Source organism: Oncorhynchus gorbuscha, linkage group LG02, assembly GCF_021184085.1.
Source record: "Oncorhynchus gorbuscha isolate QuinsamMale2020 ecotype Even-year linkage group LG02, OgorEven_v1.0, whole genome shotgun sequence".
In the NCBI taxonomy this organism is placed as follows: Eukaryota; Metazoa; Chordata; class Actinopteri; order Salmoniformes; family Salmonidae; genus Oncorhynchus; species Oncorhynchus gorbuscha.
This window is the reverse complement of record NC_060174.1, coordinates 64,507,179-64,531,528: the sequence shown is the minus strand read 5'-3', so window position 1 is coordinate 64,531,528 and position 24,350 is coordinate 64,507,179. Positions and strand designations below refer to the sequence as shown.

The 24,350-nt window shown below is 44.1% G+C and overlaps 1 protein-coding gene across 12 annotated transcripts in view; it reads left to right on the top strand.

The window, feature by feature from the left end:
- LOC124007149 (disks large homolog 4-like) overlaps window positions 1–24,350 on the top strand; it is a 118,266-nt gene that overhangs the window by 73,858 nt on the left and 20,058 nt on the right. For 8 of the 12 annotated variants that reach the window (XR_006833883.1, XM_046317546.1, XM_046317537.1 and 5 more), the window contains exon 3: window positions 2,281–2,337. The exons of 3 other annotated variants lie outside the window; for them this stretch is intronic. Coding sequence is in view for 8 of the 9 variants with exons in the window: in XM_046317546.1 (XP_046173502.1) it covers window positions 2,281–2,337 (57 nt within the window). In the remaining variant the exon portion in view is untranslated. Of the gene's footprint in view, window positions 1–2,280; window positions 2,338–7,893; window positions 8,851–24,350 lie in introns of those variants that run through there. One more of the 12 variants, XM_046317572.1, reaches the window with a different exon arrangement.

The window sequence follows — 24,350 nt, the reverse complement described above, 5'->3', positions numbered from 1 at the left end:
TTCACACCCTAATCAATTCTTTGTATAAGCATCTTTGGCAGCAATTACAGAGCCTGTCTGGATCTGGTCTCTAAGAGCTTTCTAAACCTGGATTGTACAACATTTGCCCATTATTCTTTTCAATATTCTTCAAGCTCTGTCACATTTGTTGTTGATCATTGCTAGACATCCATTTTCAGGTCATTGATTTTCAAGTAGATTTAAGTCAGGTTTTCCTCTTGGATTTTGCCAGTTGCTTAACTCCATTCCATTTCATTTTTATCCTGAAAAACTCCCCAGGCCCTAAGCGATTACAAGCATATCCATAACATGATGCAGACACCACTATGCTTGAAAATATGGAGAGTGGTACTTAGTAATGTGTTGTATTGGATTTGCCCCAAACATAACACTTTGTGTTCGGGACAAAAAGTTAATTGCTTTGCCACATTTCTTGCAGTTTTACTGCAAACAGGATGCATGTTTTGGAATAATTTTTATTCTGTACAGGCTTCCTTCTTTTCACTCTGTCATTTAGGTTACCATTGTGGAGTAACTAAAATCAGTAACTACATCCATCCAGTAACTACATCCGTTTTCTCCTATCACAGCCATTCGACTCTCTAACTGTTTTAAAGTGACCATTGGCCTCGTGAAATCCCTGACTGGTTTCTATCCTCTCCGGAAACTGAATTAGGAAGGACGCGTGTGATTTTGTAGTGACTGGGTGTATTGATACACCATCCAAAGTGTAATTAATAACTTCATCATGCTCAAAGGGATATTCAATGTCTGCTTTTCATCTACCAATAGGTGCCCTTCTTTGCGAAGCATTGGAAAACCTCCTTGGTCTTTGTCGTTGAATCTGTGTTTGAAATTCACTGCCTGACTGAGGGACCTTATAGATAATTGTATGTGTGGGGTACAGAGATGATTTAGTCATTAAAAAAATACGTTAAACATGCAACTTATGTGAGTATGTGAGTTGTTAAGCACATTTTTACTCCTGAACTTGTTTAGGCCATAACGAAAGGGTTGAATACTTATTGACTCAAGACATTTCAGCTTTACTTCATTATATATATATATATAATGATGCTGTATATATATATATATATATATATATGAAGTAAAGTTGAAAGGTCTTGAGTCAATAAGTATTCAACCCTTTCGTATATATATATGAAGAAAATCAAGGGGTGTGAATACTTTTTAAGGGCACCAGTTTCTCACCGGGTGATAGCTGGCTAGTAACAGTAACTGAAGTTCAGGGCAGTGTACTGGGCGGAGGCCTGCTAGTAATGATTATTTAACAGTCTTTTGGCCTGGAGATAGAATCTATTTTTCAGTCTCTCGGTCCCAGATTTGATGCACGTGTTCTGTCGCTGCCTTCAAGATGGTAGCGGGGTGGACAGGCCGTGGCTCGGGTGGCTGAGGTCCTTGATGATCTTCTTGGCCTTCTTGTGACACCGGGAGCACAAAGTTGTGCAGGTGCGAGGTTACTGCACCTGCACCACTTTGGAATACTGCCCTACTTTGTTGCCTCCACTTTGAGACTGTTAGATCCGTTATCACGGTCTCATTTGCCCCCTCGTGTGTAAAGAAAGAGGAACAGCAACTCAATTTCTGCACGGAAGAAACTGAATTGACTTCAGGCGAAATGTTCCGTTTGTTGACATCAAAAACAATTACAAGTCCGGCTTTAATGGTACAATAATCATCACTGGTCCTCAATGTTTATTTTAAAATGGATAACTCCGGTCCTAGTTGCTGATTGGACGAGGAGAGATCAAGTCGTTATACAGTTTAGAATCTGGAATGCTACACCCCATGGCAGGAATAATGATGGTGACTGCAGGTTTTTTGTGTTTTTATTTCATATTGTTTTTGCACAAAACCTGATTGCACGTCCATGTCCCGATTCCATTCTTGTTTCTCGCCTTCTTATCGCCTGGCTTTCCCTCTCTTTCCTACCACTCTGCCTTGTTTGAACAAACAATACTAACCCCCTTCTATTCCAGTTGAATAATTGTATAATCCTTCCTTACGTCACTCCTCCTCATCCTGGTTTGGTTTTGGACACTTCTCTCTGTATGTTCACCTGCCCACCACTCTGCAATATAACCTCTCAGTGTATTGCCTTAATATTACTCACCTCCCATTTATACTATTTTATCCCGACTCGCTTTCTTTGCTGTGCTAATACCGCTTCCTCTCAGTTCACCCCCTTCCTTGTTTCTTACTTCCTCACCAGTAGTTACCCCTCCTCTTTACCCTTTACCCTCCTCTGTTGTTTTGCAGCCGGTGTTGATGTCGTCAGGCCACAATCCTATGTACACCTCTGCTGTTTCCACACTGGTAAGAGCACAGCACCTCCTGATGCTCACAGCTGTTCTGTTCTATCCTCATCCATCATCATCATCATCATCATCATCGCAGTGGCTTTCTTACATCTTTACTTGTCATGTAATTGTGACATCATTTTGAGTCCTGCAAGTCGAGCTTGGTTGTAATTATCACAGTTTATCACAGTCTGTTGCAATAACGAGGTCATCTTCACTGTGGTCATAGTGCTCATCTGTGACATGTGAGCAGGAGTTAGAATACTAGAATGTACATTAACCTTGAGATGATGGTCCTGAGGTCAGCCATGTTGGGCAGGGAGTTATTCAACCATGGTTTGCCAGTGCTGTGTTAAGATATTGTGTAAACGATGACTGTGAAGAATGTATCTGCACTGTATGTATGTTAATTAGCTAGCCAGCCAGTTTTGAGGGAATGATTCCATTCATTTTTCACATTAACTGCCAGTATGCAAACATTCCATTTCAACAATGAAGTCAATCCACAACCAAACACTGGCTGGAATCAGTTGATGATAGGACTTAGACAAGTTGTAAATGCAACATGTACTGCTATTGTATCAGATAATAGCACTGACAGCTTTCCAAGATAACGACATCTCTTTACATATATTTTAGAGGCTATTCATACAGAAAATTGTTATAAAACCTGTATAAACTGTATTTATAATTATATTACTATATCTTAGGTTGACTATAATTCCAATACACAATTTCTGATAAATCATATGCCTTACTTTTATTTTCCTGCATCAGTAAAAGCAGGAAGTGCATCCCCTATGCCTCTACTGTCATTCATTAAATTAGACTGGTTTTGGATTTCTCCCTGACCAAGATGTCTGCCATTTTTACCCCATTATGGAAATTTGAGGGCATATGACATATCCCCTCTAGTAATGTAATAGGATCTCTATTGTATGTGATGTGGTCATAATGTGGTCATGCTCATACAGAACCATCATCTGGACTGGTCGTTCTCACATTGCAGATGATGTTTTTTGCTACAGAGCAGTATCCACTTAGCTAATGTCTGTGTATTTTTTTATGTGTGAAGTTTCACTCTGTTCTGAATCCAGGTGAAAAACGTGATAAGCTCCTAATATTGTTATTTTGTGGTGAAAAGCAGGTTCTGACTAGAGGGAGTACAGCTACGACCGGAAGTGACGTCTTCGTAGTAGGTTAGGGTAATTTACTCAGCAGGTTAGGATCATTCACGTGGCAGGTTAGGAGACTTAGGATAAGGTTGAGAAAATGTTTAGGGTTAGTTAAAACTCTCTCCTAACCTGCTACGAGAAGTAACTTCCAGTCGTAGCTGCACTCCCTCTAGTCCCAACTTGAGAAGGATTGGCTGCCTAGTCTATTTGACTGGCTGATTGCCAAGGTCAGTTGTGATACTGTGTCAATGATCTATCTGCATGATATGGAAATTTGGATAATCCTTCTGTGAAGTACTGTATATTTCAAAGGAGCTTTTGGCCAGGGCAGCAAGGATTGACTGTGGCCAGGAGGGGGCAGTGTTTAACTGTGGAATTATCATCTCTTTTTTTATAACCTTGAAAATGTGACCATGCTGCATAAACAGTGATGCATATGTTTAACGATGAGTTGAGTTGTGATGAGTTGTAGTGAACAAATTGAAGTTGCTGTTGGACCATTATTCTGGCATTGAGGCGTTCAGTTACTGTTCGATTGAACGTTAGAATTGGCAAAACAAGTTACCTAAGAGTTAGCTAAGTGACTTTGATGATGTCAGGCGCGCCAGCTTGGTCTCATAGACTAGACATTATATGGTAAACGTAAGGTTGCAAGATGGAATCTAATCACAGACAACTTTAGCATTTTAGCTAATTGCCAACTTTTCAACTACTTACTACTTTTGAGCTACTTTGCAACTACCTAGCATGTTAGCTAACCCTTCCCTCTAACCCTTAAACCTAACCCCTAACCTCTAGCCTAGCTAACATTAGCCACCTAGCTAGAATTCGTAACATATCATACAAAAAGTGTGATGGCCATCCATAAATTAATACATACCATACAAAACGTAACATATCATACTAAATTGAGTGTCTCGGATTTACATACAAAATAATATGAAATGCTTGGAGACCAGCTCGGGCACGCTGGTTCCAGTAGCTCAGAAATGGCCGGCGGCCTGTGCTTTTCACACACGATAGTGTCTAGAGTTTTCCAGAGAATGGTACAATAAACAAAAAACATTGAGCAGTCCTACAGCTCGTTGTAGAGAGGTCGAAGGAGAAAGGCAGGAATTGTGCAAGCGAACAGGCAGGCCACAATCAGGCAAATAACGGCGCAGTACAACAGTGGTGTGCAGAACGGCATCTCGGAACACAGCTCATCGGTCCTTGTCACGGATGGGCTATTGCAGCAGACAACCACACCGGGTTCGAGTCCTATCAGCTACAAACAAGAAGTAGAGGCTCCAGTGCGCACGCGATCACCAACACAGGACAATTGAGGAGTGGAAAAATATTGCCTGCTCTGACGAGTCCCAGTTCCTGTTGCGTCATGCTGACGGCAGAGTCAGGATTTGGCGTCCATGGCCCCATCCTGCCAGGTGTAAACGGTACAGGCTGGTAGTGGTGGTGTAATGGTGTGGGGAATGTTAAGTCCCTTAATAACAATTGAGCAATGTTTCCATGCCCGAATAATTCAGGCTGTTCTGGGACAAAGAGGGGTCCGACCTGGTACTAGATGGTGTACCTAATAAACTGGCCACTGAGTGTATATGCAGCTCATTAGAAATGTAGAAGGCAGGAAGGGTGAGGAGCGAGTGAGGAAAAAAAAGGTTTTAACACATTTATCCCCATATGTGTGTGTGTGTGTGTGTGTGTGTGTGTGTGTGTGTGTGTGTGTGTGTGTGTGTGTGTGTGTGTGTGTGTGTGTGTGTGTGTGTGTGTGTGTGTGTGTGTGTGTGTGTCAATATGGGCTGGGGTGTGATGCTGCATTGTGTAGAGTGCGCCTTAGGGATTCACCTCCCCAGACAGTCAGCAGTGATCCAATAAATTCTATCTCCCCCAACAAACGTACACCCGCACCCACACACTCTTGCCTCTACATTGACAGGAAGACATTGATGTAGTTTTATAGGCAGATGGCAGCAGTTGTGGTGTCGTTGGCTGCTAGGTGCTTAAAAGTGCTCAGTTTGCAAACAACACTGAGGACTCCTGCCCTATTCTGCACTGTTCTTACGCTTTATGGGTAGGATCGCCTCAGGAAGCACTGCAGTGGGTTGGCATGGCAACAGGAGATGGCCCTGCCCTTACAAAAAAAAAAAGAATAACATGAAGAAAAAAAACACGTGGTTTTTGGACACGTGAACATATCACAATTTTTTTTATTTATTCTCGTCCCAAGTGAAAGGTGGTGTTAACACGTGAACTCTAAATGTAAGACGTGTGCAAATATGGTCACACGTCAACATGAAGATCAACACGTCAAACCGCAAATTTGACGTTTTTTTGTAAGGATGCTGGCTTAACCCTCCTCCTCAGTTATGGAGATGACGGCACCAGCGTCACGGTGCTTTGGCTTGGAGCCCTTAAGACTGTTTTCAGTCTGAGATCTAAATCAGGTCTGAATCAGGTCTGAATCTGACCTGTTTATGATAGGGCTAATCCAATGGGGTGTTTTTGTTTTATTAACCCATCTTTATACATGATTATATTGATCCTTATTACCCAATACTACTCCCCCCATCCACTGCACTACACTGAACATTAGCCTACTTTACTCACTACACTATACTCTTCTATCACTCAACTGCCCCCCCGCCCCGCCCTCTGCTCAGCATCCTCCCTCTCTCCCTCGCCTCCCATGTAATGTATGCTATTAGAGTTCAGTCGTTTGACCCTCAGATTAACTGCCATGTTTGGGTTACAGTAAAGTAACCCAGTCATTTATTTCTGCAGGAATTCAATTAAAAATGTTCTCTAGTGTATTCCACCGGGGCCCTGCATTCTCCCTATTCCCTGCCTCTCTCCTCCCCTCCCTCTTTCTCTCTGCACTCCTCTCTGTATCTGACTTGTATATTCATTTTCTCCATCTTCCTTACTTTTCTTTAATAAATGTTTAAAGGCGTCCCTGCAGCTCCAATGTAATTACTGTGCAGGAGCAGCTCGGGTCTACTGGGGAGGGGAGGGGAGAGTGCAGAGGAAGGCAAAGACGACGCGCGCTAGAAGAGGAGAGAATCGTCAGCATTAGATAGAGGCGAGGGGGGATCGTAGTGGGAGGGAGAGTAGAGAGTAGAGTGGGTCCTGTAATTGGAAGTGAGAGAAAATGAGGTAAGAGGGGGAGAAAGCTATTGTATTTACCAAAGTGAGGCTGTCAGCGCTGCATGTTCTTACATAACTCTTGTGTGTGTGTGCTTGTGTGTGTGAATGCGTGCACTTGTGCATATATACTGAGTGTACAAGACATTAGGAACACCTTCTTAACCTTCCACTCTACAAGGTGTCGAAAGCGTTTCGCAGGGATGTTGGCCCATGTTGACTCCAATGCTTCCCACAGTTGTGTCAAGTTGTCTGGATGTCCTTTGGGTGGTGGACCATTCTGGATACACGTGGGAAACTGTTGAGTGTGAAAAACACAGCAGCGTTGCAGTTCTTGACTCATTCCGGTGAAGCCTGGCACCTACTACCGTACCCCGATCAAAGGCCCTTAAATCTTTTGTCTTGCCCACTCACCCTCTGAATGGCACACACACACAATGACTATGTCAGCTTTGCATGTCCTTACATAACTCCCATGTGTACGTGTGTGTGCATGTGTGTGTGCGTGTGTGTGTGCACTTATGCATTTACTTAGCGCTCCATCTCTGTCCTGTGTTGCTGTCCATGGTGCTTACTTTATTGACTGCAGCAGAGTGGGGAGGAAGTGAGGAGGGAAGGGGAGGACATAGACATAACAGAGAGAGAGAGAGAGAGAGAGAGAGAGAAACAGAATATTGAATTAAACGTCCCAGTGATACTGTAGTAAAGTGACAGCCCTGTAGAGTCGGACAAGCTTGGAAGTGGAGCACTGTCAAACTCAGCTCAGACAGACAGACTGACTGGCTGACAGACATACAGACTGGCGCTGCCTGCTAGAGAGGACTAGCTCATTGGAAGGCTGCATGTCTGCCGTACATACTGCACTGCATTGGGATAACACTGTGTAAATCGCTCGGATGGTCGAGTGGGTTGCTACTATGCCATGTTTAGTTGATGAGTGGTGCAGATTGCGCTTTGAGCAGACCACGGGGATATTACACATGTATGACCAATCATATTGCAGTGTGTTTCACTTTAGATTAAAATGTCAATTTAGGTTTATCACCCCTTTTGCCATAGTCCCCACCCCAACCCCAGCTCTACCCTCTTCAAACATCGACACCACTAACACAATCAACACCCCTCCCCCGCCATCATAATTGCCATAAAACTTTCCCACTTCCCCTTCCACGGGGTGGGGGGGGGGGGGGTGCAGCAGCCGCTGCAGCAGCATAAACTGTATCTCAGTGAGCACAGGACAAGGGTAAAGAGACAGGGGATATTCGCTCAGGAGAGAGAGACTACAGCGGGCTGTTGTAAAGCGGAGGATGGAGCTCGAAGGGAGACACCGGTCGCGCACCTCAGAATAAAGAATAACCCGTTTTAGATCAGAACGAGACATCCAGAAGACGAATGTGTTTTTAGCTTGTTTTCCCAAATTAGATGCAGATGCAAATACGTAGCCCGGTCGTAGGCTTGGCTATTTTGACAGCTGTTCAAAATAGCGCTTTTGCTCATATTTGAACAGTAGGTGAATTATCAGACCGACAGGTAGGCTATACAATCCCACCCAAACCGCCGTGTTGAGGATTCCTCTAATGACCGACTCCACACTTGGATTACACAGCAGAGCAGGGGGTGGAAGGAACATTGTCGCCGGAGTCCAAACTCTATTCCGCCTCTCCAGAGTTATTTTTGGTACCCAGACCGGGACTGTGGTACCCCCGGATTTAAAAGTGTTTGTCTGGCTTTGAATGTAAAGCTATCTGCCTTCCCAGCCCAATGCTTGATATCAGGGGTATTGTTGACATTTTTGTCTTTCTATTGTTGAAGTAGGCTGGCCTAATTCTGCATTAGTTGAAAGTGCATGTTTAGTATGAGGTTATTTTAAAAGTATTTTTCACTTACATCGAGATATTCCCAGGCTATACCGATATTCCTAGTAATGTTGTCATGTGGCAGACAAACTGCCTTGATATAATATGGGTTTATGAATTTGTCATGTTTTTTTGAGAGGAAACGCCCCTTGAGAGCACCTCCTCTCTTCTCTCTCTGCCACCCACTTATCCGGCTCGTCCATCATTTTGGGAGGTGAACGGTGTTTGTTAGGATCCCCACGGCGGCTCAGTGTTCAGCACTCAGGCAGGATGTTCGTCTCCGTGTGGTATGCCAAAAAAATGGGCCGGCGGTTCATCAACAACGTCCGGAAAGCCAAGAAGCATCCGCATCATATCATGGTAGGCACCAATTAGAAGTGGTTGTTGACTGACTGGTCTGATGATAGATTTGTCACATACAGCTGTGTCATGTTGATATTTGGTATGGTTTCGGTGGTTCCCTGTGGATTTTGAAAATGGGAATGTATCTGATGTTATCTCAATGAAAAAATGAGGTTTGTGTTGTTTCTATGGAAATATATATGATAGGTCGGTTTGTGTGATGCAATATTGAACATAGACATCCTTTTAAATTTGTGCTGCACCTTGAGTGAAGGCTTATTCCGAAGCATCTCTAGATAAACTGCTTTATGGAGTCAAAAAACTGAATTGGTATGGACATATGATCCATGTCTGTTCCAGCACTTGTAAGTCTGACTCTCATCAAAAGCTTTGTTTGGTTACCAGTTTACCAGGATGGTCAACTCTCTGTCCAGAATGCCAAATGGAAACACTTATGCTGGCCAGATAGGGAGAAATGATCAACTCTATTTCTTGAGTGAGACTTTTCTCAATTCAGTGGATGGTTTCTTTCATGGATTTCTTAAACATTTGCTAATATTGGCACTTACAAACATAACGCTTGGATTTCTGGATTGAGGATATAGCAGCCACACATTTTGGCCTCTGAGAAATGCGTGAATCACAGACCCTATGTCCCAATAATGTGGTAAAGTCTTCCTTTGTGGCTCCTCTTTGTACGCTGTAGCGTAGCCCATGTCTGTGTATGTGTGGGAGTATATTGTGCTCAAAACTCTCTGACCAAATCCTTTGAGTCCCTTCTGTTGTAACAAAGTGATGCTACGCATTTGTCATTTACAGCTTCAGTGTGCAGGGAAAGTGTAGGAGGCCTTTATCTCGCTCTCGCTCTCCCTCTCTCTTAAACGCAAACACATGCAGCATTACACGCATGTGGCACACCCTATGGCTTTTCTGTGGGAGTGCATTTGAGGTTTTAAAGAATGGTGTGTGAGATATAAAATCAAATGGTATTTGTCACATGTGCCTAATAGAACAGGTGTAGACTTTACCGTGAGATGCTTGTCAAATCTAATATAGCAACAAGAATGAAGCTATATACAGGGAGTACCAGTACCCAGATGAATGTGCAGGGTACAAGGTATTTGAGGTAGATATGTACATAAAGGCAGGGTAATGTGACTAGATAAGAATACAAATACAAATAAAGACCAGAGTAGCAGCAATGTGCGTGTGTGTTTGTGTGCGTGTGCGCGTGCGTGTGTGTATGTGAATGTGTGTGGGTTTTGTGTGTATAGTGCGTATATACTGTATATTATTGTGAGTGTGCATAGAGTCAGTGCAAGATAGGGTCAATGCAGATACTCTGGGTAACCATTTAATGAACAATTTAATGGTCTTATGGCTATTTAGAAGTCTTATGGCTTGGGGATAGAAGCTTATTCGGAGAGTGTTTGTCCGGGAGCCGATTCTCCGGTATCGTTTGCTGGAAGGTAGCAAAGTGAACAGTGGCTCGGGTGGCTGAAGTCTTTGACAATGTTTCAGGCCTTCCTCTGACACCGCCTGATATAGAGGTCCTGAGAGACAGGGAGGTTGGCCCAGTGATGTACTGGGCCGTCCGCCCCACCCTCTGTAGCGTTTTGCGGTCGAGGGTGATGCATTTGCCCATACCAAGCAGTGATGCAGGCTTGCAGCCAGTCAAGATGCTCTCGATGGTGCAGCTGTATATGACAAACCTTTTCAGCCTCCTGAGGGGTATGAGGAGACTGTGTGGGTGGACTATGTTAAGTCCTTAGTGATGTGGACGCCAAGAAACTTGAAGCTCTTGGCCTGCTCCACTACAGCCCCGTAGATGTGGATGGGGGCATACTCTCCTCTATTTCTCCTGTAGTCCTTGATCAGCTCCTTGGATTTACTGACATTGAGGGAGAGGTTGTTGTCCTGGCACTGCCAAGTCTCTGACCTCCTTCCTGTAGGCTGTCTCATCACTGTCAGTGATCTATCAACATCGTGTAGTCAGCAAACTTGATCTATTGGGTCATGCAATCGTGGGTGAACAGGGAGTTCAGGAGGGGACTAAGCACACACCCCTGAGGGGCCCCCCTGTTGAGGGTCAGCGTGGCGGTGGCGTTGTTGCCTACCCTCCCCACCTGGGGCTGCCCATCAGGACCTCCAGGATCCAGTTGCAGAGGGAGTTGTTCAGTCCCAGGATCCTGAGCTTTGTGATGAGCTTTGAGGGGACTATGGTGTTGAGCTGTTGTCTATGAACAGCATTCTCACATAGTTATTTCCCCTCTTGTCCAGGTGGGAGAGAGCAGTGTAAAGTGCAGTTGAGATTGCGTCCTCTGTGCATCTGTTGGGGCAGTATGTGAATTGGAGTGGGTCCAGGGTGCCTGGGAGGATGGTGTTGATGGCCAGCCTTTCAAAGCACTTCATAATTAAAGATGTGAGTGCTACACGGCGATTGTTCTTTAGGCAGGTAACCTTGGAGTTCTTGGGAACAGGGACAATTGTGGTCAGTTTGAAACATGTTGGGATTACCGACTTGGACATTGGGGGATTGAAATTGCCCATGAAGACACTTGCCAGCTGGTCTGCGCATGCTCTGAGAATGCACCCTGGTGTTCTGTCTGGCGAGTGTTAACCTGTTTAAAAGTTTAACTCACATCAGCCACGCAGAGCGAGATCGCACAGTCATCCGGAACAACAGGGGCTTTCATGCAGGACTTTGTTGTTTTCCTCAAAGTCAGCATAAATGGCATTTAGATCGTTTGGGAGTTCTGCATCACTGGGAATCTCATGGCTGGGTTTCCCTTTGTAATTCATTATCCTTTGTCATTCGTTGTCTGCAAGCCCTGCCACATCCTACAGATGTATGCTGATATGCTGGTGTGTGAATGATGTCCCATCCAGATAAACCCCTGTAACATCCCCATTGCATGTACACACACACACACACACACACACACACACACACACACACACACACACACACACACACACACACACACACACACACACACACACACACACACACACACACACACACACACACACACACACACACACACACACACACACACACACACACACACACACACACACACACGTACGGATCCGCTGCCATTGCCTCCCTTCCCCCACATGTACAGTATCTCTCCCTCCTTCGTCCCCCCTCCTCTCCTCTCCTTTATTGGAGTTGTGCTGCCTTCAGGTCAGGGCCAGTCTGGAGTGTGCTGCCTTCAGGTCAGGGCCAGTCTGGAGTGTGCTGCCTTCAGGTCAGGGCCAGTCTGGAGTGTGCTGCCTTCAGGTCAGGGCCAGTCTGGAGTTGTGCTGCCTTCAGGTCAAGGCCAGTCTGGAGTTGTGCTGCCTTCAGGTCAGGGCCAGTCTGGAGTTGTGCTGGCCTTTTCTGTTCCTGTCTCTGCTCCTGGTATCGCTCCCTATCTCGCTCAGCATCTGTTTACCCCGCTTTCTCCCTTAAACAGAGTACACATTTAGACACAGCAGCTACAGAAATAGAAACCAATCTCTAGTTGCCTGACTGACTGCGCAATCAGTGCTGTTTTTGAAGATTAAAACACTCAAATAAAAATGTCTGATTGTTGCTACTCACGCGAGTCCCTTTATGTCTCTAGATTGCAATATGAAGGGTGAAGCAGTGAAAGATGAAGCAGTCAAACGACCAGAGGATTGTGATTGATGCCATGGGGGATAGTGTAGGTGTGGGTAGTGGGTATGTGTGTGTTAGTAGATATTGTTGGCATAGCTTTTAGGTTAATTGTGGTTAATGTTGTCCTGACTGACTGAAGCCATTTGATAAGCTGCTTTGTGTTCTGCCAGATGAATTGTTGAGTGTATATCGGGGGCACGCTGTTATGACACTTCTTGTGTTAACTTGCGTAGACACACATTGCTTATAACACAGCATGCAACATACAGCTATCCTACTCGACATATGTTAGGCTTTTTATTTCCTGAAAATGAAGTCTGACAGAGGCCTGTTACCTGAATTAGCCTGTAAGATCCCTATTATAGGTATGTCTTATGTGTCTTCATTTGAAACAACACATATTCATTTTCTCTCAAAGCTCTGTAGTCTTGAAGACAATATCTGCTGACAGCATTGTTCTGTCATTTTTCTTGACTGTTTCCAACTGCTACATTGGCATACACTAAATATTACAAAAGTATGTGGGAACGCCTTCAAATTAGTGGATTAGACTATTTCAGCCACACCCGTTGCTGACCGGTGTATGAAATCGAGCAACAACGGCTTCGAAGTGGTAGGCCACACAAGCTCACAGAACGGAACCGCCGAGTGCTGAAGCGCGTAAGCGAATACAAATCCTCTGTCCTCGGTTGCGACACTCACCACCGAGTTCCAAACTCCCTCTGGAAGCAACATCAGCACAAGAGCCAAGCGTCGGCTGGAGGGGTGTAAATCTCGCCGCCATTGGACTCTGGAGCAGTGGAAACACAAACTCTGCAGGGATGTATCATGCTTCACCATCTGGCAGTCCGGCGGACTAATCTGGGTTTGGTGGATGCCAGGAGAACACTACCTATCCCAATGCATAGTGCAGACTGTAAAGTTTGGTGGATGAGGTGGTCTGTTTTTCATGGTTCAGGCCCCTTAGTTTCTTTGAAGGGAAATCTTAACGCTAGAGCATGCAATAACATTCTAGACAATTCTTTGCTTCCAACTTTGTGGCAACAGTTTGGGGAAGACCCTTCCCTGTTTCAGCATAATAATGCCCCCGTGCACAAAGCGAGGTCCATACAGAAATGGTTTCTCGAGATCGGTGTGGAAGAACCTGACTGGCCTGCACAAAACTCTGACCTAATCCTGTAGTATATAGTGTTTTAAAAAGGATCTTTCTGCTTCCTGCTGTCAGTACATACATGCTCTCTAGTGCCAATTGATCCGGAGGAGAGGGATGATAGATTTGTGGCTGGAGCAGAAACAAAATGAAGGCTTTGTTTAAGGTGTAGCAGCCATCGATCGCTTTCTTAATGAACACACAAAAAGTACCACCGCTCTGTTTATTCTACCTTCCCTCTCAGCTCTCTCGATCATTCTCTCTCGCTCTCATTCTCTCTCTCCCACCACTGTCTTTCTCTGTGCTCCCCTGTTGAGGCCTGGTGAAAGCCTGCTGGTCAGCATATTTAGGCTAGCTGTGCATTCATATTTCAGCACTCTCCTGAGGCCCGACTCCGATTTGATGTTAAAACATTTCAACTCTAGGGAGGTAGTGATCATGTGGGGCTATTTTCAGCCGGTGAACTACCTTTAACCTCTGCCTCTCCAGCAGACTGATTGACATAACACTGGCTGTCACTCCTCATCACCTAAACCTATACACTGGAGCCATCCCTCCTCCTCTTCCATAGGAGCATGTGTATACGTCAACAGTACACTCAGCCAAATGCACCCTTGCAAGCACACACATCCACTAACTATCTCAATCAGATAACAAACAAAACACACATTCTCTCTCTCTGTATCTCACACACACACAGACAGACAGACAGACAGACAGACAGACAGACAGACAGACAGACAGACAGACAGACAGACAGACAGACAGACAGACAGACAGACAGACAGACAGACAGACAGACAGACAGACAGACAGACAGACAGACAGACAGACAGACAGACAGACAGACAGACAGACAGACAGACAGCATCAATAAATGAACCACCTTACTTTAGGAAACAAATATATTTGCATGTTGATGTATATAGGGCTCGATCTCTCTCTTTTTCTGTCTCTCTCTCTCTCTCTCTCTCTCTCTCTCTCTCTCTCTCTCTCTCTCTCTCTCTCTCTCTCTCTCTCTCTCTCTCTCTCTCTCTCTCTCTCTCTCTCTCTCTCTCTCCTCAATGGCTCCAGGGTATCGTGAGTCTAGAAATCAAGCAATTACATCACGCTCCTTCAGCCCCTTATCTGTCCTCGCAGTCACACTCCCCTCCATGGCTCTCCATCCTTTCTCATGGCTCTCAGCGTTTCTGTCATTTGCCCCTCACCCCTTGTCCTCTGGTGATTACTGCTGCTTGTTTAGACCCTGTTAGCGGAGTGTGCTGGTGTAGTGGGCAGTAATACATGTGTATATACTGTGTCGAGGACTTTCTACATACCTCGCGTGCAACTCGTAATAAGGCTAAGCAATTAGCCTATTGAAATGTTGCTCTAACTCTGTAAAGATAATTAGCCATATGCAGGAGGCTTCAGTTGGACCATGTGCAATCAAAAGTATTATGGGTTTAGCTGACTAAGATCAACGAATGGTCACGAGGAGCGAATATCAGAGCAAGAATTATTTCATAACTTTGTAAAATGAATGGTTTCACATACAAGGCATACATGTTAATGTAGGCAACACTGACATTAACAACGCCTTATTCGAGGCATATCGATTCTAAGGTTAACTTACAAGGCAGAGCATTGACAAAGAGATGCTTACTAGGCCAGAGGCCTAGGAGCCTAGCAAATGAGAATTGATCATCAACTTTCCTCCATGGCTGGAAACAGGGTAAGAAAGAGAACGAAGGCATTTGATTACATTTATAACATCTGAAGGTGTATCACAATTCCAGTGGGTCAGACATTTACATACACTAAGTTGACTGTGCCTTTTAACAGCTTGGAAAAGTCCAGAAAACGATTTCATGGCTTTAGAAGCCTCTACAAAGGCTAATTGACATCATTTGAGTCAATTGGAGGTGTAACTGTGGATGTATTTCAAGGCCTACCTTCAAACGCAGTGCCTCTTTGCTTGACATCATGGGAAAATCTAAAGAAATCAGCCAAGACCTCAGAAAACATGTTTTAGACCTCCACAAGTCTGGTTCATCGTTGGGATCAATTTCCAAACGCCTGAAGGTACCACGTTCATCTGCACAAACAATAGTACGCAAGTATAAACACCATGGGACAACGCAGCCGTCATACTGCTCAGGAAGGAGGAAGTCTCCTAGAGACGAACTTACTTGAGTGTGAAAAGTGCAAATCAATCCCAGAACAGCAGCAAAGGAGCTTGTGAAGATGCTGGAGGAAACAGGTACAAAATCATCTATATCCACAGTAAAACGAGTCCTATATCGACATAGTAAAGAAAATAAGTACGTTAGGAAAGAAGCTGAGGTAGGAAAACGAGGTTGGAAAATTACGTGAATGTATTGAAACTACATCTCAAGACATTAGTCAGGAAGATAAAGCTTGGTGGAAAATGGGTCTTCCAAATGGACAATGACCCCAAACATACTTCCAAAGTTGTGGCAATATGGCTTAAGGACAACAAAGTCAAGGTATTGAAGTGGCCATCACAAAGCCCTGATCTCAGTCCTTTATAACATTTGTGGGCAGAACTGGAAAAGCGTGTGCGAGCAACCTGAGGCCTACAAACTCAGCTGACTCAGTTACACCAGCTCTGTCAGGAGGAATGGGCCAAAATTCACCCAACCTATTGTGGGAAGCTTGTGGAAGGATACCCGAAACATTAGACCCAAGTTAAACAATTTAAAGGCAATGCTACCAAATACTAATTGAGTGTATGTAAACTTCTGACCCACTGGGAATGTGATGAAAGAAATAAAAGCTGAAATAAATCATTCTCTCTACTATTATTCTGACATTTCACGCTCTTAAAATAAAGTGGTGATCCTAACTGGACCTAAGGCTGTCGGGAATTGTGAAAAACGGAGTTTAAATGTATTTGGCTAAGGTGTATGTGAACTTCCGACTTCAACAGTAGATAGCATCAGAGTTATCCTCAGTGGTCAAGTTTCAGAGAGATACCAGACATGGATAATATAGTATTATTCTATCACATTCAAGAGTCAGTCCTCTGAATACTGTAACAGAGAGAAACATTTCGGCCCCTCAGAGTGGGGAAGGGCTGACTAGTCCTTTGTCGTTGTCCTATGCCTTCCAACTCCAGGTGTCAGAGAGCACATACATTATGGCCGAGCCTACACTGGGTTGGATCTTATCATGCATTCCTATGGGGAGGATAGTGTAATATCAGGATCAATATTCTGGTTGGCTGTGATTTTTATCCAGAGGTTCAAGTTAGTGGCTAGGGTCAAGGTTCGTGGTTTGATATCGGAGAAGGGGAGACAGGCTATGCCAGGGGGTTCAGTTTATCAGTGAAGGTTTAGGGGTGGCCTGGGAATTAGAGAGGAGGATAGGGTAACCGCCTCTAAGGCACGGAGATGGGAGAGCTGAGTAGGTGGCATAAAAATGGAAGTGGGAGACTGCTAAATCCACTGAATCCTGGCAACTCCAGCCTCCCACTCCCTGACAAAGCACAAGGAGGGAGTCGCCTGTCAAAACCCCCTGCAGGAGAAATGTGTGCACTGGGGGTTGTGCACTGACTGCAAAGTGTATGTTTCTTAGCCTAGATAGAGTGCCTATAGAAGATCTACACCCCCTTGAACGTTTTTCACATTTTGCAGCCTTAAAAATTGTATCTAAAAAGGGATTCAATTCCTTTTTGTCCCCTACATATACAGTGGGGCAAAAAAGTATTTAGTCAGCCACCAATTGTGCAAGTTCTCCCACTTAAAAAGACGAGAGAGGCCTGTAATTTTCATCATAGGTACACTTCAACTATGACAGACAAAATTAGAAGAAACAAAATCCAGAAAATCACATTGTAGGATTTTTAATTAATTTATTTGCAAATTATGGTGGAAAATAAGTATTTGGTCAATAACAAAAGTTTATCTCAATACTTTGTTATATACCCTTTCTTGGCAATGACAGAGGTCAAACGTTTTCTATAAGTCTTCACAAGGTTTTCACACACTGTTGCTGATATTTTGGCCCATTCCTCCATGCCGTTTTTATACACACAATACCCCATAATGACAAAGTGAAAACATGTTTTTAGAAACGTGTGCGAATGTATTAAACATTTAAAAAATGGAATACCTTATTTACATAAGTATTCAGACCCTTTTATATGAGACTTGAAATTGAGCTCAGGCTTATCCTGTTTCCATTGATCATCCTTGAGATGTTTCTACTAGATTGGAGTCCACCTGTGGCAAATTCAATTGATTGGACATGATTTGGAAAGGCACACAACTATATAAGGTCCCACAGTTGACAGTGCATGTCAGAGCAAAAATGGAAGAAGTTTTGGAACCGTGAATAATCTTCCAAGCCACTCCTTGGTAAAAGGCACATGACATCCTGCTTGGAGTTTGCCAAAAGGCACCTAAAGGACCAGACCATGAGAAACAAGATTCTATGGTTTGATGAAACCAAGATGGAACTCTTTGGTCTGAATGTCAAGCGTCACGTCTGAAGGAAACCTGGCACCATCCACCACAGGTGGACTTCTCAGATAGAGTTCAGTGTCAAATCAGAGGGCCTGTTGTCCGGACCTCTGGCAGTCTCACAGGGTTCAATTCTTGGGCTGACTCTTTTCTTTGTATACATCAATGATGTTGCTCTTGCTTCGGGTGATTCTTTGATCCACCTCTACGCAGACGACACCATTCTGTAGACATCTGGCCCTTCTTAGGACACTGTGTTAACAAACCTCCAAACAGGCTTCAATGCCATACAACACTCCTTCCGTGGTCTCCAACTGCTCTTAAATGCTAGTAAAATGAAATGCATTCTCTTCAACCGATCGCTGCCCACACCCTCCTGCCCGACTAGCATCACTATTCTGGACGGTTCTGTCTTAGAATATGTGGACAACTACAAATACCTAGGTGTCTGGCTAGACTGTAAACTCTCCTTCCAGACTCATATTAAGCATATCCAATCCAATCCAATATTAATCTTAATCTATTATCTAATATTATCTTGAATTGGCTTCCTATTTCGCATCAAAGCCTCCTTAAGTCATGTAACCAAACATACCCTCGTAAAACTGACTATCCTACCGATCCTTGACCCAAATAAATGCTTTACAGTGTTCAAGTAACAGACACATCTCAACATCAACAGTTCAGAGGAGACTGTGAATCAGGCCTTCATGGTTGAATTGCTGCAAAGAAACCACTATTAAAGGACATCAATAATAAGAGACTTGCTTAGGCCAAGAAACACAAGCAATGGACATTGGACCGGTACAAATGTGTCCTTTGGTCTGGAGTCCAAATTTGAGATTTTTGGTTCCAACCGCCGTGTCTTTGTGAGACTCGGTGTGGCTGAACGGATGATCCCTGCATGCGTATTTCCTACCGTAAAGCATGGAGGAGGGGATGTTATGGTGTGGGGGTGCTTTGCTGGTAAATTCAAGACACACTTAACCAGCATGGCTACCACAGTATTCTGCAGTGATACACCATCCCATCTGGATCTGGATGGCGTATCCCCCACACCTCCAGGCGGTGTAAGGGCTATTTTACCAAGAAGGAGAGTGATGGAGTGCTGCATCAGATGACCTGGCCTCTACAATCACCCAACCTCAACCCAATTGAGATGGTTTGGGATGAGTCAGACCGCAGAGTGAAGAAAAAGCAGCCAACAAGTGCTCAGCATATGTGGGAACTCCTTCAAGACTGTTGGAAAGTATTCCAGGTAAAGCTGGTTGAGAGAATGCCAAGAGTGTGCAATGCTGTCATCAGGGTGAAAGGTGGCTATTTGAAGAATCTCAAATATAAAATATATTTTGATTTGTTTAACACTTTTTTGGTTACTACATGATTCTATATGTGTTATTTCATAGTTTTGATGTCTTCACTATTATTCTACAATGTAGAAAATAGTCCAAATTAAGAAAAACCATTGAATGAGTAGGTGTTCTAAAACGTTTTACCAGTAAGTATATGCCAATGATTCAAACAATGAAGTCACTGAAACCCTTAACAAGGAGTTGCAGTCAGTTTTGGAATGGGTGGTCAGTAATAAACTGGTCCTGAACATGTCTAAAACTAAGAGCATTGTATTTGGTACAAATCATTCCCTCAGCTCTAGACCTCAGCTGAATCTGGTAATGAATGATGTGGCTGTTGAACAAGTTGAGGAGACTAAATTACTTGGTATTACCTTAGATTGTAAACTGTCATGGCCAAAACATATATATATATATATATTCAATGGTTGTAAAGATGGGAAGAGGCATGTCCATAATAAAAGAGATGCTCTGCTTTTCTGACACCACACTTCAAAAAGCAAGTCCTGCAGCCTCTCGTTTGTCCAGCCATGTGGTCAAGTGCTGTGAAGAAAGGTGTAGTTAAGCTGCAGCTGGCCCAGAACAGAGCGGTACGTCTTTCTCTTCATTGTAATCAGATATATAAATACCATGATATAAATACCATGCATGTCAGTCTCTCTTGGCTTAAGAGTTCAGGGGAGACTGACTGCATCACTTCTTTTTTTTAAATAAGAAACATTAATGTGTTGAACGTTCCAAGTTGTTTGCATAATCAACTTACACACAGCTCTGACACACACTTACCGAACCAGACTTGCCACCAGGGGTCTTTTCACTGTCCCCAAATCCAGAACAAATTCAAGAAAGCGTACAGTGTTATATAGAGTCGTTATTGCGTGGAACTCCCTTCCGTCTCATATTGCTCAAATGAACAGCAAACCTGATTTCAAAATTGCAGATAAAGCAACACCTCACGGCACAATGCCTCTCCCCTATTTGACCTAGATATTTTTTAGTGTCTACTCATATTTAGGCTGTGTGTGCCGTTTTTAAATTCACGTAGTTCTGTTCTTGGTTATTCATGTTCAGTATTATGTCATGTTTCGTGTTTTGTGTGGACCCCGGGAAGAGTAGATGCTGCTTTCGCAACAGCTAGCGGGGATCCTAATAAAATACCAAATAACAAGCAAATTTAAGTCAGGACTGAGACTAAACCCCTCAGGAACACTCAACACCTCTTGGAAAGCCATTCTGGTGTGTCTTTGTCATTAAAATGTGTTTAATTGTCTCGCTGAAACTCTTTCCCAGGGTTAGGTTTACAGAAGACTGAGGCGGGGTTTCCTATAACTTATTTTTTTAAATGTAGGGTGCACATTTTAGTTTTTCCCCGAGCACTACACTGCTGATTCAAATAAACCAACTCATCATCAAGCTTTGTTTATTTGAATCAGCCAGGACTGAGTTTGTGAAACCCTGGTCTAGAGTGTATAGTTTGTGTGGTCTGTAACTTACTGCTTGGATATTAATTAGTGGATATGTGGGTTTTGAGTGGTTTAGCAGCTTGGTTTTGAGGTTGTGAACCTGGAACTGAGGTAAGGGAGAGGTTTTATAACACCTACACTCCAATAGACTCTCAAAGCATCTGTCTGCCATGAGATATGAGCCTTCCTGGTTATTTTTATTCCTGCCCTCCTCTCTCTATCTTCTCTTGCTCCTCTCTCTCTCTCTGACAGCAATGAATTAAGAGCCTAACGAGCTGCATTAATGAGTCTGTTCGGGGGGAGGGTGGGCTCTGCAGAGAGAAGTTTTCTGTCAGGTCAGATGTGCTGTCTTCAGGTAAAAATGAAAGAGAGAACGACGAAGGAGAGGAGAGAGCCGAGTGAGTGTAGGACTGTAGCCCTGTAGGAACACGAACCTGGGTTTCTGGCTGAGGTCCAAGTGGTCCAGGTGAAGATGACATCATGCCCCAGGCGTCCTCTGCACTGTCAGTAAGAGTGCGTCTCAGCTGAATGACTCATCACCATACAGATAGATTACCATGCACAAAAGCGAGATGGAAGGGAGACTTCTACTCCAGATGGGAAATGACACAGCTAATGACTGTATCTTTTGATCTGCTCTCAAGTACCTCTGTTCGTGATTGTATATTCTCTACGTCATAACATATTTTTGTTTGTCTAACCCCATACTTACGGCACAGGTAAGCAAAAATCATATCAAAGTTGATTTGTCACATGCGACGAATACAACAGATGTGGACCTTACCATGAAATGTTTACTTACAAGCCCTTAACCAACAATGCAAATAGTCCGGGGGCCATTTGATTAATTGTGTCTTATGGCTTGGGGGTAGAAGCTGTTAAGGAGCCTTTTGGTCCTAGATTTGACGCCCCGGTACTGCTTGCTGTGTGGTAGCAGAGAAAACAGTCTATGACTTGGGTGACTGGAGTCTCTGACAATGTTAGGGGTCTTCCTCTGACACCGCCTATTATATAAGTCCTATAGACAGTTTATGCTAATAATAATTTTCCCATAGAAGGGGCTCCCGAGTGGCGCAGTGGTCTTAAGGCACTGCATCTCAGTGCTAGAGGCGTCTCTACAGACGCTGGTGCGATTCCAGGCTGTATCACAACCGGTCGTGATTGGGAGTCCAATAGTGCGGCACACAATTGGCCCAGCATCATATACGGGTTAGGGTTTGATCGGGGTAGGCTGTCATTGTAAATAAGAATTTGTGCTTAACTGACTTGCCTGGTTAAATAAATCAAATTAAAGCAAGTGCTCCCATAGGAATCTTTCTGGGAAGTACAGAGCAATGTCCATGAAATGTCTTAACAGTTCAATGTTCAACCCACATGTCGCTGTCAAGAGTTAATTTAAGAACCAATTCATGCAGTGATGCTTCAGATGACGTAATAGACGTAGTGGAAATTATTTGTATTCCCCTGTTGTTTTTCGCTACGATTTTCTGTGCCATATAGCTAGGGCTTTTAGACCATCGGAATGGAAATCCAGGTTACCATGGAGACAAGCTTTCTACCATGGAGCTTCAGAGAGCCCAGTGGCTGATGCTATACTGTAACCATGGTAGCGGTGGTCAGGACAGGAGTGAGGGATGGAGTGGGAGAGATGGTTGGCATCCTGGCTGGCTCAGAGCTGTGGGATGCCACGGTGAGAAATGGAGAGAAGGAGAGAGTGAGAGAATGACCTTTGTCCGTATGTTAACCTTATTATTGCGTAAGCACTTTCAGTGTAAAGGAATGGATTAGAGGGGCCAAACCTCCGGAGGATAGTTTGGGACAATTTGGCCAATAATGAATACAAAACTGTCTGTTCAGAGAGAATATGTGATGTATCAATAGATGCGGTATGTTCATGCATAAGGAGAATGGAGAAAGAGGAATGGTTGGATAGATTCACAACTTAAGGGATGGAGAGGGAATATATCTGGGACTCATTGGAACAGTGTGATTGTCTGTGTGTGTGTGTGTGTGTGTGTGTGTGTGTGTGTGTGTGTGTGTGTGTGTGTGTGTGTGTGTGTGTGTGTGTGTGTGTGTGTGTGTGTGTGTGTGTGTGTGTGTGTGTGTGTGTGTGTGTGTGTGTGTGTGTGTGTGTGTGTGTGTGTGTGTGTGTGTGTGTCTCTCTGCGGGCTGTCAGCTGTGTGAAGGTCGGCAGGCTGATTTCATGCTGCTGCTGTTGTTTGCTGCTCTGTAAGCACTTTGGATGCACAGTGTCTTCCTCATTTTAATCAGGGAGGGACAAAATTAAGAGCGGAAAAGGATAGAAGTTTAGAGAGAGAGAGAGAGAGAGAGAGTGTGAGACTGCTGTGCATTCTCTAAGAAGGAATACAGAATGTAGAATAGTCCATCCACCCTTTTTACAGTACACTCTTAGATAAAAGGGTTCCAAAAAGGGTTCTTCGTCTGTCCCCATAGGAGAACCCTTTTTGGTTCCATATATGTAGAACCCTCTGTAGAAAGAGTTCTACTTGGAACCCGAAACGGTTCTAGCTGGAACCAAGAAGGGATCTTCAAAGGGTTCTCCTATGGGGACAGCCAAAGAACCCCTTTAGATTCTAAACTCAGCATAAAAAAGAAACGTCCCTTTTTCAGGACCCTGTCTTTCAAAGATAAATCTTAAAAATCCAAATAACTGCACAGATCTTCATTGTAAAGGGTTTAAAGACTGTTAACCATGCTTGTTCAATGAACCATAAACAATTAATGAAGATGCGCCTGTGGAACGGTCGTCAGGACACTAACAGCTTACAGACGGTAGGCAATTAAGGTCACAGTTATGAAAACTTAGGACACTAAAGAGGTCTTTCTACTGACTCTGAAAAACACCAAAAGAAAGATGCCTAGGGTCCCTGCGTGATTGTGCCTTAGGCATGCTGCAAGGAGGCATGAGGACTGTAGATGTGGCCAGGGCAATAAATTGCAATGTCCGTACTGTGAGACGGCGCTACAGGGAGACAGGGCGGACAGCTGATCGTCCTCAGAGTGGCAGACCACGTGTAACAACACCTGCACAGGATTGGTACATCCGAACATCACACCTGCAGGACAGGTGCAGGATGGCAGCAACAACTGCCCGAGTTACACCAGGAAAGCACAATCCCTCCATCATTGCTCAGACTATCCGCAATAGGCTGAGAGAGGCTGGACTGAGGGCTTGTAGGCCTGTTGTAAGTCAGGTCCTCACCAGACATCACCATCAACAACGTTGCCTATGGCCACAAAGCCACCGTCGCTAGACCAGACAGGACTGGCAAAAAGTGCAAGGTTTTGTCTCACCAGGGGTGATGGTTGGATTCACGTTTATCGTTGAAGGAATGAGTGTTACACCGAGGCCTGTACTATGGAGTGGGATCGATTTGGAGGTGGAGGGTCTGTCATGGTCTGGGCGGTGTCAAAGCATCA